General features: G+C 40.6%; 1 protein-coding gene across 1 annotated transcript in view; it reads left to right on the top strand.

Moving 5' to 3' along the window:
- Window positions 1–14820, top strand: part of TRABD2B (TraB domain containing 2B) — a 382399-nt gene that overhangs the window by 344658 nt on the left and 22921 nt on the right. The window contains exon 6 of the mRNA XM_067535474.1: window positions 11656–11925. Within this exon, the coding sequence (XP_067391575.1) occupies window positions 11656–11925 (270 nt within the window). The remainder of the gene's footprint in view (window positions 1–11655; window positions 11926–14820) is intronic.

The raw sequence follows: 14820 nt of genomic DNA, 5'->3' as shown, positions 1-14820 counted from the left end.
AAGCTCAAGTAGAGGGAAGGGGCTCATCGCTGGCCTCTACATCTGGAGTTAAAGGACTCAGGACCAGATTTTTAAAGTTATTGAGGCATTGGGAGTTAGGCATCAAAATACCTTTAAAAATCTGGACCTAAGTCCCCTAGCTGAGATCTGTTGCCACATCATCATATCCTGTGTGGACCGAGGAGGCAAGGCACACACTGAACAGTGTTTTTCAGTGGTAAATATTGAATTCAGATCCTCCATGCTACTTCCGCTTGAGCTACAGGAGAATCTCCCTCATCTAGTAACAGTATAGGATCTGGGGCACTGAGTTAATCCCATCCAATAGAGGACAATGGTGCCATTCATTACAACAATTTACATTAAGAAAACCCTGTGAAATATAGAGATCTGACTGGAAATATGAGAGAAAATTTCACATGAAAAGCCCTTCACCATCAAACAAATAGCAATGCTTTGCACTGTTAGAAGAATAATCGGAGCTAGGAGGCTTCCAAAATGTCACGGCATCGTAGTACGGTCCGATAGTTCAGCAACGTGACGGCTAGAATCTAAGCCAAGTGCCAGCCACACTTTCAGGGCTACTCCATGACGTTTGTTAGAGTTGTTGCGAGTGATGTTACACAGCTTTTCAGCAGCTAAGAAGTGCCATGAATGAGATGCCAAGACACCTGCTCAGATAACGTGGATAAAGCATTATCAACCAAACAAACGTATTCTAAAAGAACCACACGCAGGACAAGGAGGATGCTTCCGAAATGACATAATAGGCTCCAGGGAATAACACCACAAGTGGTTTTCATTTGCCTGATGTTTCATTTATTGCGGTGTAGGGTTTTCCTCACAGGAAGCAAGCTGAACTTGCTTGCTTGCATCTCCAAGCAGAGTTAATGGAAAGTTGATTTTGTTCAAAAACGCATCAAGAGTTGTTTGTGTTTTGCTTTCACGAAACGGCTTCAGTGAAGATTCCACCACCCCCTCCTGTCTGATTAAATCTTTTTCCTCAGCGAATGCAATCTTCAGAGTACACACAGGTCACAGGATGGTGCTGGACTAGCATCAGTGAAGTCAATGGACACAAAGTTGTCTCATGGGTAGAGTACCCAATACAAGGAGATTGTCCATCCTCATGGCTCCAACCATTCTCTTCCACACACCAGTCTGCGACTGAGGGTGTGAGCAGGGGAAGTAGGATGGGACCCCAGTGATCCCTGGCTGCCGTTGCTAGGCAACACAAGTTACAGCAGCTCTGCGGTGGTCAGCCTGATGGTCAGCCGGTCCTAGAATCAGGGGATTGGCTTAGAGCCACCTTTGCACCACTCAGAGCTGTGCTCAGTGCCCCTGGCAGGAGTTCTGTGGATGTGAAGCTGGTGGAAGTGTGAAGAGGATCTGTGCCAGTGACACTGCAGTCAAGGAAGTGGAGCGGAGCTCTGTCATTTGCTGAATTACGGAGCGATACTAAGCTCCAGGCACCGGTTCTAGCCAACACCGCACAGGTGTCTCAAAAATACCCGCTTCTTGAAAGCACCTGACCTGCTTCTGGTTAAAAGCCAAACAGCACCCACAGGTGCCCAATCCCATTAGCTCTGAGTCCCTCTGGCAAGGTGAAGAGCACCCTCAACCCCAGTCAGGTCAAAGCAGGTCACTGAAGACTATGGTTGAGGTTACTTCTGAAAGGCACTTCAGACTTTATCGCACCATGCTGTCTGTCAATCATATCCTCCACCAATCGTAGCCAGTATGGAGCTTTGCCATTGACATCAATGGGAGCAAGATAGGGGCTGCGTTAGCTGAGCTTGTTTAGTGGTGTCTGTTGTAAGTAAGTGTGAAGCAGTCTGAGCCCCTTTAAGGGTCAGGCTGTGACTGGCAGCCTGGGGGTAATCAACAAGGACTTGCCCTATCCTGGGACTGGGCTATGTAAACCGGAACGGGCAGCTGAGCAGGAGAGGGGGGCAGAAGCTTATCAGAAGGGGACATACCATTTTATTAGTGTGTGTTGGCTCCTCCCGGCTGTTAAAGCAAACCTATTACTACCCCAATTGGGAAAATTAAGGGAGGGCCACACCAGGTTGCCAAGGGATATATGGGGACAGCACCTGACTTTACTGAAGAGGTTCCCAAATTTTACCAGCATGATGCAATTGTAATGAAGTATTTCCTTCTGGTACTCCAGACAGCAAGGGGGACATCATTTTGAAGAGCAAATTTGCGTCCTCTACACAGCATGACCTCACAAGCACAGTGCGTGCAACGTCATGCAACGTGGAGGATGCCATATTGCTCTACAAAATGGCATCCTCTCCACAGTGCGACCTCGCATGTATAGTGCATGCAAGGTCACGCTGTGCGGACCACCGTCCACGAGGAATTGCCGCAAACTCATCTGCTGATGGTGCAATCCCATTTGCAACAGCAACCTACAGTTTGAGAGCCACTGCTTTACAGCAAGATTATAAAATCTGATTTAATTACAATCATTAAAGATTAGTCTTCCGTTACTCATAGCTCTGACCATGACCTAAAATGTTTGTCAGCCTCTCAAGTTGTGTACTAAGCTCTATTCAGGTCAATTTTTATTTGCAATTAAAGAGGACAATAAAACAGGGTGGTTTTTTTTTCTCAAGGCCTTGGCAGGAATGGAGATGCTTTTTCCTCCAGAATTCTAATGAAGAATGGATTTTTTTTTTCATTCAGAAAGATGTTTGTGTGTCACTGATTGCACTGTGCAATTTAGCGAGTGTGTGTTAACACAGAGGGAACCTGTGCAGTATGTAGTATTTCAAATCAATAAGCCTTAGGTTTGATAAAATAGCCTAGGACTTTAAGGCAAATGGAGTATATAGATCAGGGGTTCCCAAATTGTGTTACATGCACCAGTGGTGATACATAAGCTTGAAGTTCCATCCATTCGCCTCACACCAATTTTTTTAAGATAGTGATATGAGAAGGAATAAAGTATGGGAGCTGCTAGTTTAGATGACATATTGCCAGGCAGTGGACTGTCATCCTGTGTTTCAAGAGCGAGTTCTGAAGTGGAGTTGCCTGCAGACAGTTTGAAGTGTCATCTTCGTACACTTGTCTAGGAGTTTTGACAACTGTCTTGTTCTTTTCTGAGTCTCTCAGGTCCAGCGATAAAAAGATGTAGATGGGCTCTTCAGCAACATTTCTGGAGGGATTCGCTTAATCCCTATTTTTAGCTCGGCCATCATTAGTGGGTCAGCAGATCAGATGTTTCACTGTGTAAGTCTTTTTCCCTATGGGCTGGAAAAGTAGATTCAGCGTAACTCAGATGTCAGGATCTTCTGACAGGTATCTGATTCTGCCCTGCTGCCTACTATGGAAACCAAGTGGTCTCTCTCTTTCTTCTTCCAGATTTGTAAGCTGTTCATCTTTCATCCTATGATTTTAAATACCTGGGTTCAGCAAGGTACTTAACACAGAAATTGTGACATTGGATCAGATCTGTGATCCATCTAGTGTCTTGTCTCCAATAGTGGCAAGCACCAGAAACATAAGGCCACATCTGGCCACAGTAGGCAGATGTAAAATTATCTGCACCCAACCTAAGGTTGAAGTCCATGGAATTATTCATGTGCATCAGATTACTCACATGCTTCAGTGCCTCGCTGAATCAGGGACCAGATCTGGAGTTTCTTTTTCAGATGGGAAAGTAAATTTAGGCCTATTCAGATGTTTCTTTCTCAAGGAGTACCCCTCAAACAATTAAAGCAAACAACTCACAGAGGAGGAAAACTGGGCAACAGAACTAGAGTTGTCCACTAACACAAAGAGTGGTAGTTTGGAGAGTTGGGCTTCCTCTATTCAGCATGCAATGGTGGAAAGAGCAGACAGCTGAGTCCCAAACCTGCCTTACATAGCATTGACTTTCTAAAGGTAGATTGAGACTGGCTGTCTCTGTGTACTTGGAGTACAGTGCACAGCGCAAGGAAGTCAGTGGAGTTATGTTGGTATAAAATTGGAGTGAAAAGCAGGAGGATCTTGCTTAGTAGTTTTAGATTGTCTTTGGCAGTTAGGGAGAGAAAGGGTTAGTTGAATTCTTGTCCTGCTCTCAGTTCTTTAAGATTCAAGATCATAATCATTAAAACAAAATAATGGCACATTGGTCACCATTTCTAGCTCCTCAGAAATGCCTAACCTACTATTCAAATGCCTTGAAATTAGACATGAAATAAAACCAAACTCTCAGCCCAAAACTTTGACTCTGGATCTGGGGAATGTCACTTTGGTAGATTGGACCATTTTGAGTGTGAGTTATCTGATTGGTAAAACATAGTGAACTATGTGCTATGAATGGTATTGTCCAGCATCAGAACAATTTTGCTATATATGACTAATATGATATCATCCTCATTAACACTGAAAGTTATAGCTCTGAGATCTCATAAGGAGAGGAAGCAGTGATTGCATAACCCAAAAATGGATTCGGCATTCTCCTTTATTAAAGTAATATGTGTGCGTGTATTAAAAACTCATGTTAAAGGGAAAAAAGTTGCATGTTTTCTGTTGTGACTAATCTTTTACAAGCCATAACAGAGCAAAATAGATGGAATAAAGTTGGAGAGGAATCTTCTTCTTTAATAAAATGCAAAACGAGAATCTTCAGCTTTCAACACAATGCTCTCCACTCCATACAGTGCTCTGAGTGCAATAGATGTCCATCCCAGGAAAAATTCTGACATGTCAACATTGGTTTTTGTATCAAATCGGGACAAAAACCTGGAATATCAGCATTTCTCGTGGAATCAAATGTTCTGAAAATGTTTCAGACATGATCAAATATTTCAGTTTGTCAGTTTAATTTTGAACTGCTTCCCTACAGTGGTGCATTTCCTCATGGGAGCTGTAGTTTGGTCTGATGTTGCCAAGCCCCCCTATGGACAAGGTCTCCCTGGTTGGATTATATCTCCCATGATACATCACACCACTCAGAGAAAATTAATTGTGTCATAGATGTTCTCTAGCTAGGTAGCCCTGCCCATAGAAGAGAATCGGGGCATCAGACCTCTGAACTACAGCTCCAAGAAAGCAATATGACTCTACAGGGAGATACAGTTTAATGTTGAAATGACTCTAAACAAAACATTTCAGATCAGTTCAACAAACCAAAATATTTCAATTCAGGTCCAACTGACAAAATATTTCATTTTGGTTTTCCCTACAGAAGATCAAAACAATTTGGCAAAGTTGAAATTTTCCAGCAGAAAATCTTGATGTTGCGGAAACTTGCGTTTTCTGTCAAAGCGATGCAGATGGAAAACTCTTGGACAGCTGTAACAATCAAAGTGATGGGCTTGGACTGCCTGGGTGGTGGTGATAGGGTTTGGAGAGCCTGAGATGATGTTCTGCAACCCCATGGCATGCCACAGAGTATAGCTCTGCTATGGCCTCTTGTTCTCAGCAAGGCTTGGGGGATGGTAGCAGGATATGGAAAGAGCTGGGCAACCATGTGGTTCCAGCACCTCCATTCCACATCACATAGATGTGAGGACGTAGTATCAGGCATGTACAGTCTCCACTACAGTAAAGAATTATACCAGGGGTCAGATCTTCTTTTGCACTAAGGCCACAGCTCTGGCAGTGTAAGAGGGCCTTAAGGTGGGTGTGAATTGCAATAACAACTTCCAGAGCAGTGTAAAGGGGCTTTATGAGAGAATTCAGGTCTAGGAGCACAGAAGTCCTAAGAAATCACCAAATACTGTGTAACCCTTATTCTCCTTTACACCACAACTAGCACTGGGGGAGATTTTATGACCAACATTTTTTTTTCAGCAAAAAACGCAAATTGAGCAACACCAAAGCGTTTTGCGTGTTCATGTTGGTTTTGCCAAATTATTCCTTTGCAGATGGGGGGAGGAATGGATCCAACAAGCACAGAAAGGTTTGATTTACATTCTTGTGCCCATCTACTCTGCCTGATACTTCCTTAACACAGTTGTGAGCTGATTTTTAAATGCAGAATCTTTATGGTGATTGTAGAGCAGAGCAGGAGAAAAAACTGGGAAAAGGCAGTTGCCTCTGTGGCATGTGGGCAGGAGTGGAAGGACATGTGTAAGTAAAGAATTCTTGACTTGACAAACACTCCCAGACTGGAATTTATGAGAATCCAGATATAATAAAATGATATTAGCTAGCGTTTGGCTGTACTCTGTGTGCAGCAATGGAATGATGGCACAGAACGAAGCTGCCACATCACACATTCCTTGCTATTACCACAGCTTCCCTATTGAGGAAATGAAATCTTTCATCTTGTCGGTTAATCTATAAAACAAAGAAACAGAAGAAAAACCACTAGACTTGGAAGGACTAGGGAGACTATGGCAGCTTTGCACGCCAGGAATTTCCTTCACCCAAACTAAAAAGACAAGGTGCATATAGCAAATTGGCAAGCTGTGTTTTAAAACGTTCTCTGTGCATCTTAGGAAATATAAATACTTCAGTAAATAAGGGAAAACTGGTCTTGGAATTTGATTGTGTTGAAGCCTAAAGTGTGTTTATGTCCAGAACAATGTGTAAAAGAGTCATCTCGCCGAGCATACTTGCTTCCAGCTGTAAATTAATAGCAATTGCACTGACATGAGACAGGGTGAATTTTGCTCTCTGTGTCTGAGTCATATTTTCTCACTTATAAGCAAAACCAAAACCAGGACAAAAATTCTGGCCCCCACTGAAGTTAATGAGGGTTTTGCCATTGATTTTAACAGGGCTAGGATTTCACCCGAAGTTCCTATTACTGTTAACCCTGAGGAATCCAGTGCAGCACTGGGAGAGTGAACGGCAATCTACTCTCCCTTGATCCTTCTTTAATGCAGTGTCAGCTAATTTCTAACTGCAGAATCTTTTCTGGTGGTGGCAATGTGGCAGGCAGAAAGAACCCAACTGGATTTTCAGGCCTCGATTTCAGTTTGCAGCACCAATAGTTAGGAAAGAAGCAAACCAAACAAATTAGATCTGGAATCAGTGAGGAAGGTTATATCTGTAACTCCAGGATTTTACTTTTAGAGACCCACTAGGTGCTTAGTACAGCCTGAGGATGATTTAAAACTCAAAGGTGGATGGCAACAAAGAGCCCAGAAAATATGAGCGAGAACTGTTGAAGCACAGCAATGAAGCAGATTAATCTCAACATGAAATATCAGCATGATAATTTTTTATCAACCCTTGTAGAGAATTGAGAGCAGCAAATCTGCGAGGAGTGAAATGTGACACTGAGACCTTTATGTCTGTCTGGCCCAAGAGTTTTACAGAACTATTAAGACTAAATCTTCCCATAAGAATCAAGCTGAAAAGAATCAATGTTTCTTATATCCTAGGAGCTAAATTAAAAGAGGTTTCAACCTTCTATCACCTTGATTTCATGATTCCTCAGACCTGGCCTTACTGAATCATTGTGTACCTCAAGGAAGAAAGTTAAGGTCAGGTTATGCTCTTGGTGTGAAAAACTCACCCACGGGCCAGGAAGCTGCATGAGTTTCAGTGTTCAGAATTTCCTACAGATCATCCCACAGGGAGAGGCAGGTTTGAGAAAAGTGGGCCTTTCAAACCTGGAGATGTGTCAAGATCCTCATGGAAATCCCTTGAGACATTTGTGGGGTGTTTGTGTGTAGGTGTGGAATTTTCTCACTGTTCTTAGGGAAAATGTCTCATGGCCTCAGAAAATCAAAACTTATCCTTGATTTCTTCCCTGTCTCTAAAAATAACCTTGAAAATTGCCTGGTTAATAATGGCAAAGGAAAGGGGAAATATAAGAAAAATCAGAATAATAGGAAAAGAACCAGTCCAACAGTCAGTGAATATAATGTCAGATTCATTCCTCTTGTAATCTAATTGTAGCCCAGTTCTTTTTATAAATATATATTTTTATAAAATCAGAAAATAAAGAAATGTAGAAACCCCTTCATATAGGCCAAAGCCTATTGAAATCAATGGGAAGACTCCCATTGATTAACGTGAGTCTTACAGTGGTTTGACAAAATAGCTTACAAATGTTCATATAATAAATATAGTTGAATTAATTTTCCATATTCTGTTAAGATTACATTTTGTGTCTACGATTCTGGTTAAATATGTGCGGGATAATGACCAGATTTGGAAAAAACCCAGGATCGCTAGAATTTATTAAATCAATTTCAAAATAGTTTCACTCTTATACCGCTGAAACTTGCAGAACTAACTTTTTGTTATTGTTGTTGTATCCAGTTTTTAGGGATTTTTCTTTTTTTTTGTTTTTGTTTGAGTGCTGTTTATGGCCATTTTCCCTAGAAATATATTTCCACTTCAGATTTTCACTGTTTTAGTTTCTAGTATTTTCTTTCCTGGGGGCCATTTTCTGGTGGCTTTTGAAGTGGCACGTGTCACAGATCTAACTGTGCAAAACACACACTAATCTACTAGGTCTTAGTGGGAAGATTACTGATACAAAAATAATGGAACAAATATCAACCAAATGTAATATACAGCTCTCACAACTCAGCTGATACCAACGCACCAGATGCTAAAAAAGAGAGTGGTTAGTTTATGATCCTCTTTAGGTTACAAAATTTGTAATTGCTACACTATTTATTTATCCTCTTGCTGAATAATGTTCTGAAATATTGAGTTTACACCCATGGGTTATGTAGCTGTGATGGAAGGAATTATGACTGAGAGTTTCAAAGCTACCAAAGGGATTTGTTTGCCCCATTCTCATTAATTTTAACAGGAATAGGTCATCCAGATCTCTGAAAGGGGTTTCCAGAATTTCAGACTACAAAATTTCCTCTCTACCAACTGCAATCTGTACTGTAGTGCAATCTCTTTATTGTGAAAGTGCAATTTACAAATGTAGATTTTTTTTTTACATAACTGCGCTCAAAATGAAAACAATGAATTTTAGAGCTTATGAATCAAAGCATGAAGGGGCATACAAATGTTTAACATATCTGGCATGTAAATACCTTACAACTTCAGCTATAACAGTGCCATGTGAATGCCTTTTCTCACTTTCAGGTGACTTTGTAAATAAGAAGCAGGCAGCATTCTCTCCCGTAAATGTAAACTAACTTATTTGTTTTAGCAATTGGCTGAACAAGAAGTAAGACTGAGTAGACTTGTATAAGGTGAACTGAAAAATACTATTTGTCTTCTTTACCTTTTTTACAGTGCAAATATTTGTAATAAAAATGATAATATAAAGTGAGCACTGTACACTTTGTATTCTGTGTTGTAATTGAAATCAGTATATTTGAAAATGAAGAAAACATCCAAAAATATTTATAATAAATACATTTAAATTGGTATTCTATAACTGTTTAACAGTGCGATTAAAACTGTGATGAATTGTGACTATGTTTTTAATCCAGTTAATTTGTTTTGCGTTAATTGCATGCATTAACTGCGATTAATTGGCAGCCCTATTATTAAGTCTTCTGTAAGCAACAATGAATGCCTAGTAGCAGCGAGAATCTAGATGATGTTGGAAAGATTTTTAGGGGGAATGTAGATAGTGGAAAGTGACCTTGACTATTCTGAGTGCTGTCTTAATGAATTTAAGAACAAATTAGCTACTAATAGTAGTAAATATTAATCTTTTTTGGACTAGAACAGAATGTCCCATAATGAAACATGTGGTCTCACTTTGAAGCACATTTTGTAAATTGTGACCAATGAAGTTAAGAATTTTGTGTTACTTTTTCATTAAAATGTCTCACTGATTTCACTCAGGAGGCAAAACTTTTAACCAGGCTTTAATAGTTTCTGTCAGAAAAATCATAGTTTCAGTGTAATAGTTTTGCAGGCCACATTGGTTATACATTTTGTACCACTTTTTCTAGCTGCACCCCCTTGAACCACTCTCGGGATAAGTGAAGATTTGATCTTGCCCCAATTGAACCTCCACCCAAAACTCAAATCTAACGTGAACTTTTATTTTATTTAGGAAACGTTTCCCTTTGGTTTTGTATTATTTTGTGTGGCTTTGGTTTTGGTACCTTAGCATTCCCATGAGACAGAGGCTGTTGTATTGTGTTTCTAACCTGACCATAAGTAAAAATTATTGAAACTCTAGCAAAACAAAAAACAGAACAAAAACACACAAAACAACAACACACATTTCTCATAGGAGGTCCAGCCAAAGTGTATAGATGCAAAAGGTGGAAGTAGTTCAGATGGCGGCAGTGAAAGGACTCAGTAGATAGCGGTTCAAATCCCGGCACTAGGATAGACTTCTTATATGACCGTGGTCAAGTCACCTAACCCCTCTATGCCCTATGTATAAAATGAAGTTAATAATAATAATACTTGAACCTCGGTCTTCCACATCCCAGCCTATAGTCCTAACTACTGGATCATCCTTCCTCAAACATAATAAGGTTCCCTCATTGCTAGTCCAAATTTGGCTGCTCAAATATAATTACCGTAACAGTCAATAATATGATGGTTTGTTACAAAATGTGTTTTCTTCTAAAAATGAAAGACAGAAGGGAAATATCTTTCCATGCTATCTATAGTTTGACTTCAACAAAGGTAGCCACTTAACAACAGAATGATTGCCCTCAGTAAGGACTCATTTGTGCTATATAACCCACAGACCACAGAAGGAGGTGATGCAAAATCTCACTACCTCAATAGGAGGACCAATGCATGCGGGAGTGTGTAAGGTGCAAGGAGAGGTTGAATTATAGTTCAGCTGCTTCCTTCCCCTCTTTAGGTCATCTTAGTTAGAGATTCAGAGATTCCCCAGGCCAGAAGGGACCACTGTGATCATCTAGTCTGACCTCCTGTATAACACAGGCCATAGAACTTCCCCCCAAAAATTCCTAAAGCAGATCTTTTAGGAAAACGTCCGATCTTGGTTTAAAAATTGTCAGTGATGGAGAATCCACCACAACCCTTGGTAAGTTGTTCCAGTGGTTAATTACTCTCACTGTTAAAAAATTGCCCATTATTTCCAGTCTGAATTTGTGTAGCTTCAACTTCCAGCCGTTAGATCATGTTATAATTTTTTCTCCTAAATTGAAGAGCTATTATTAAAAGTATCTTATATCGTCAGGAGTAGAATTACCACAGTTGTGCCTGTCTACTGCACAGGGGTAAAAGTTAGAGCTGAGAGGGAAATAGTTTTCCCATCCCATGAAAATTTTTGAGATTTCAAATTTTTTCTTGTCCCAAATAGTAATGAAAAGTCAAAATCTTGAATTGAAATGAAAACCTGGGGTGGGGAGAGGGAGTTCACAGGTCAGTGGAAATATTTCATTTGGATAATTTCAAAATCTTTTGATTTTGACCATTTGAATTTAATTTTGTACCCTAATCACCTTTAAATTTTTAACCAAACAGATGTTTTGAGCCAGATATCTAGAATTTTTCAAACAATTCAACAATTTCAAAACTTTTTTCCAAAACTTCTTCAAGTTAAAAAATGTGTCGAAACTTCACTGTCCCAGGGAAAGTTTCTGTTTCAACAAATTGGGGTTTTCTGATGGAAAAAAACGTTTCATCAAAGAATTCCCAACCAGCGCTAGTAAAAACCTTTCTCCTCCTCGTGAACCTTCACAGTGGCTGGGAACCTTCGAGCCTTGTAAGGTGGTATGGTTCTTTCTATCAGGCTTTTCCTGGGATGGTCACCCATTCAGATATCACATTACATGTGTTTTGCAGCTCAAGACCAAAGGACACAAGCCATTCTTCAGGGGGCTCCTTGGGAACAGCTGCATCTGCTGTCCATTTTTTTGAGCATGTGCCAGTGTCTTCACCCTCTTCGATGCCTCTTCAGTCAGATGAAGAAGACAGCCTTCCACCTCACCTCCTGCTACCAGATAGCATCAGCCAGCTGGAAGAGTTTGGCCGTCAGAAGAAATGGCATAAGAAGCAGCACAAACACCATCGCCAAAGGCAGTTCAATGACCTGTGGGTTCGAATAGAAGACAGGTGAGTCATTGCTATCACCCCAGCATTGTTTTCCTCCTCATTGTGTCATGACCTTGACTGTTTTACAACTGTTGACCCCCATTGATTGGCTGAGGTGACAAACCACAAGCCATGAGGGGTACCTGGGGGTAAGGACTGAGGGTGTGTGATGATATTTTTCAGGCATAGAGGGGGGATATATGGGAGCTGGGAGGAAAGCTAAGCTGTTATAGATACATTGGATCAAAACTTGAAAGGAAAAGAGAGAGGTTGGTGTTATGAGGTTTAAAATATAGGTTTATACAGGCCAGTTAACAAACCAAAGGAAATGAAACAAAAATTATTTGGAACTGGATACTTATCTATCCATATAGCTGTCCGTCTTAGGGTTGCATACTGGTACCCATCACAGTAGTATCTGCCCACCTTCCATCTAAAATTGATAGCAATAGCATGGAGTCATGAACATAAGAACAACCATACTGGGTCAGACCAAGGGTCCATCTAGCCCAGTATCTCGTCTTCCTACAGTGGTCAAGGCCAGGTGCTTCAGAGGGAATAAATAAAACAGGTAATCATCAAGTGATCCATCCCGTCAGCTACACCCAGCCTCTGGCAAACAGCAATCCCTGCCTATACTGGCTAGTAGCCATCGATGCACCTATCCTCCATGAATTATCTAGTTCTTTTTTGAACCCCATTAAAACACTGCTTGGGGTATTTGTTGTTTCTTTGTGTATTTTGTTGTTTTTTCAATTTTTTTTATTTTGGGGTTGGTTGATTTACTCATGTTACAGGCTTTATTTTCTGTTTTGGGTGGGTGTATGGGCAGATGGAGGCTTTCACTGTTGTGAGTGGGACCCGTGCAACGGTGGAAAGGCTCTTTTGAAGAGGGAGGTTTTGCAGTGTCTCCTAAAGATGGTCAGAGTCTGGATTTGCCTCATCTCATCTGGAAGTTCGTTCCACAGATGGAGCTGCTCAACTGAGAATGCTTTGTCTCCAGATGTCATGCACTCAGTCCTGGGTTTTGTGATCTGCGTTATTGCAGAGAAGGGCAACCTCTTTGTTTTCCATTTGGAGGATGCCCAATCCTCCAGTGTCCCAGCATTCCATAGGACTGTCTGGCCCAGCTCAACGTCATGTGGGACAAAAGGGTGTGTTTAAAGAGTCAGATCTGGTTGGAGCATAGCTGTTAGTCACACCCACTGCGTTGTCTATAAAGTGAAGCTAAATGGCAGGATACCTGCTGTCCTGTGTAGCTATGAGTTCAAACAGCTGGATGGAATTGGCTGTTCTTTTTTGTTTTATAACAAGAATTCCTTCCAAAAATGGTTTTGAAAAGGATTCCCCAGCTTAGAGTTACACTCTGCTTTCACTGCTCCTACAGGATCTCATTTGAATCTGACCCTTTATTCCTTTCCATTCAGTGAGGATTGAAGGGATGGTAAAATGTCAGTTTTCTGACTCACAGTGTCTATGATGAACAAGATTTTGCATGACATTTGCTTTGCGGCAACATTTCTAGGGAGGCATATGCGGGGTTCTGTTGGAGAGCAAAGACCTCAAATGAAGAAGGGGAAAAAAAATCTGCTTTAGTGCTTTCAGATGTTTTTTTGTGCTTCTACAATTCTAAAGCAACTTCCGTTTAAAAAAAAAAAAAGCCATTACAAACTGTTAATCCAAAATCAGAGGCTCATGGGAAGCTTTGGTTTCCAAATAAAATGGATGTGGTATTGACATTTATAAAACAGCTGCTGCATATTGTGCTTTTGGCAGTTCTTTTTTCATCAACATCAATTGCACGTTGGGCCTAGCGCTATGCATTGTACAAGGTGTTACTTTTAAATGGTTCCATTCCGAATGGCCATAATAGAACTTACGACTGTGTAAGTTGTTAGAGTTTGTAGTATGATTATTCCCTGAAAGTGTGGGATAGAATAATTCTGAGGCCAACTTGGCCCCTGGGCATTTTTTGAGTGAAGATAAATTGAATGGGTTAAATCCACAGCCGAGCTATGCTGATTTCACACCATCTTGGGCTCTCGTCCAGTATACCATGAATGCTCTTCCAGTTCATGGCTGTTTCCTAGCTTCCCTATTATCAGGTTAAGTTGGACACCGGAAACTTGGTAAGAGGAAAAGGTGCATAAATCTGGGATACATTTGGGGGGAACCTGTGTCACTTATGATTTCAGGTGAAAACCATGTAATACTCGATAGGTTTCCATCCAAAGCCTTCAAAATTCAATATTTTCAGTTGAGTTTCAATCTGAAAAGTCAAAGCCAAATGTATGGGTGGGGGAGCAAGCGCATGCAAATTTAAACCAGATTAAAGATTCTTGTACGAACCTCACTGAACTGTGAAATCACTATATTTCAGAGTTGTTTTCCAAAGCTTTATTGACCATGGATTAGAAGATTTTATGAGCCCTGAATTGCAGGGCTTTTATGGACTGTGGATTACAAATCCATCTCCTATACTTCCATGGAAATCTTGGGGTATTTTTTTAAGCTTCCAATACAGAAACAAAGGAAATGAACAAATGAGAACAATGTTAAAGGAATATCAAAGGTCTGATTTCAACCTATAAAAGCCAGGAAATCCGTAATTAATGGTTCCACTAAGGCCTTAACTCATACAGTATTTCTGGTCTGCTCTGGAGTTATAGCCACTAACTGAAATAGTCTAATAAAAATGAGTAATCATTTAACATCATACACTGTTATTACTTATTTTAGAAATTGTCCTTCTCCTTTTATTTGATCCTGAGGGCTGAGATCAGCTGTCACATTCTGACAGCTGTCACAAGATGATAGTCTCTAGATTAGTATTTTGGTAAACTGAAGTCAGGGTGTTCTGGTGGAAGGTTTCTAGATCTGGAATTCACATCCCCCTGTTGCTCTGACAAAGCCAAG

Source organism: Emydura macquarii, unplaced genomic scaffold (genome assembly GCF_026122565.2).
Source record: "Emydura macquarii macquarii isolate MOO-44397 ecotype Brisbane River unplaced genomic scaffold, CSIRO-AGI_Emac_v2 contig_3506, whole genome shotgun sequence".
Taxonomy (NCBI): Eukaryota; Metazoa; Chordata; order Testudines; family Chelidae; genus Emydura; species Emydura macquarii.
Note: the sequence above shows the minus strand (reverse complement) of the source record. Positions and strands in the feature narration are given on the sequence as shown.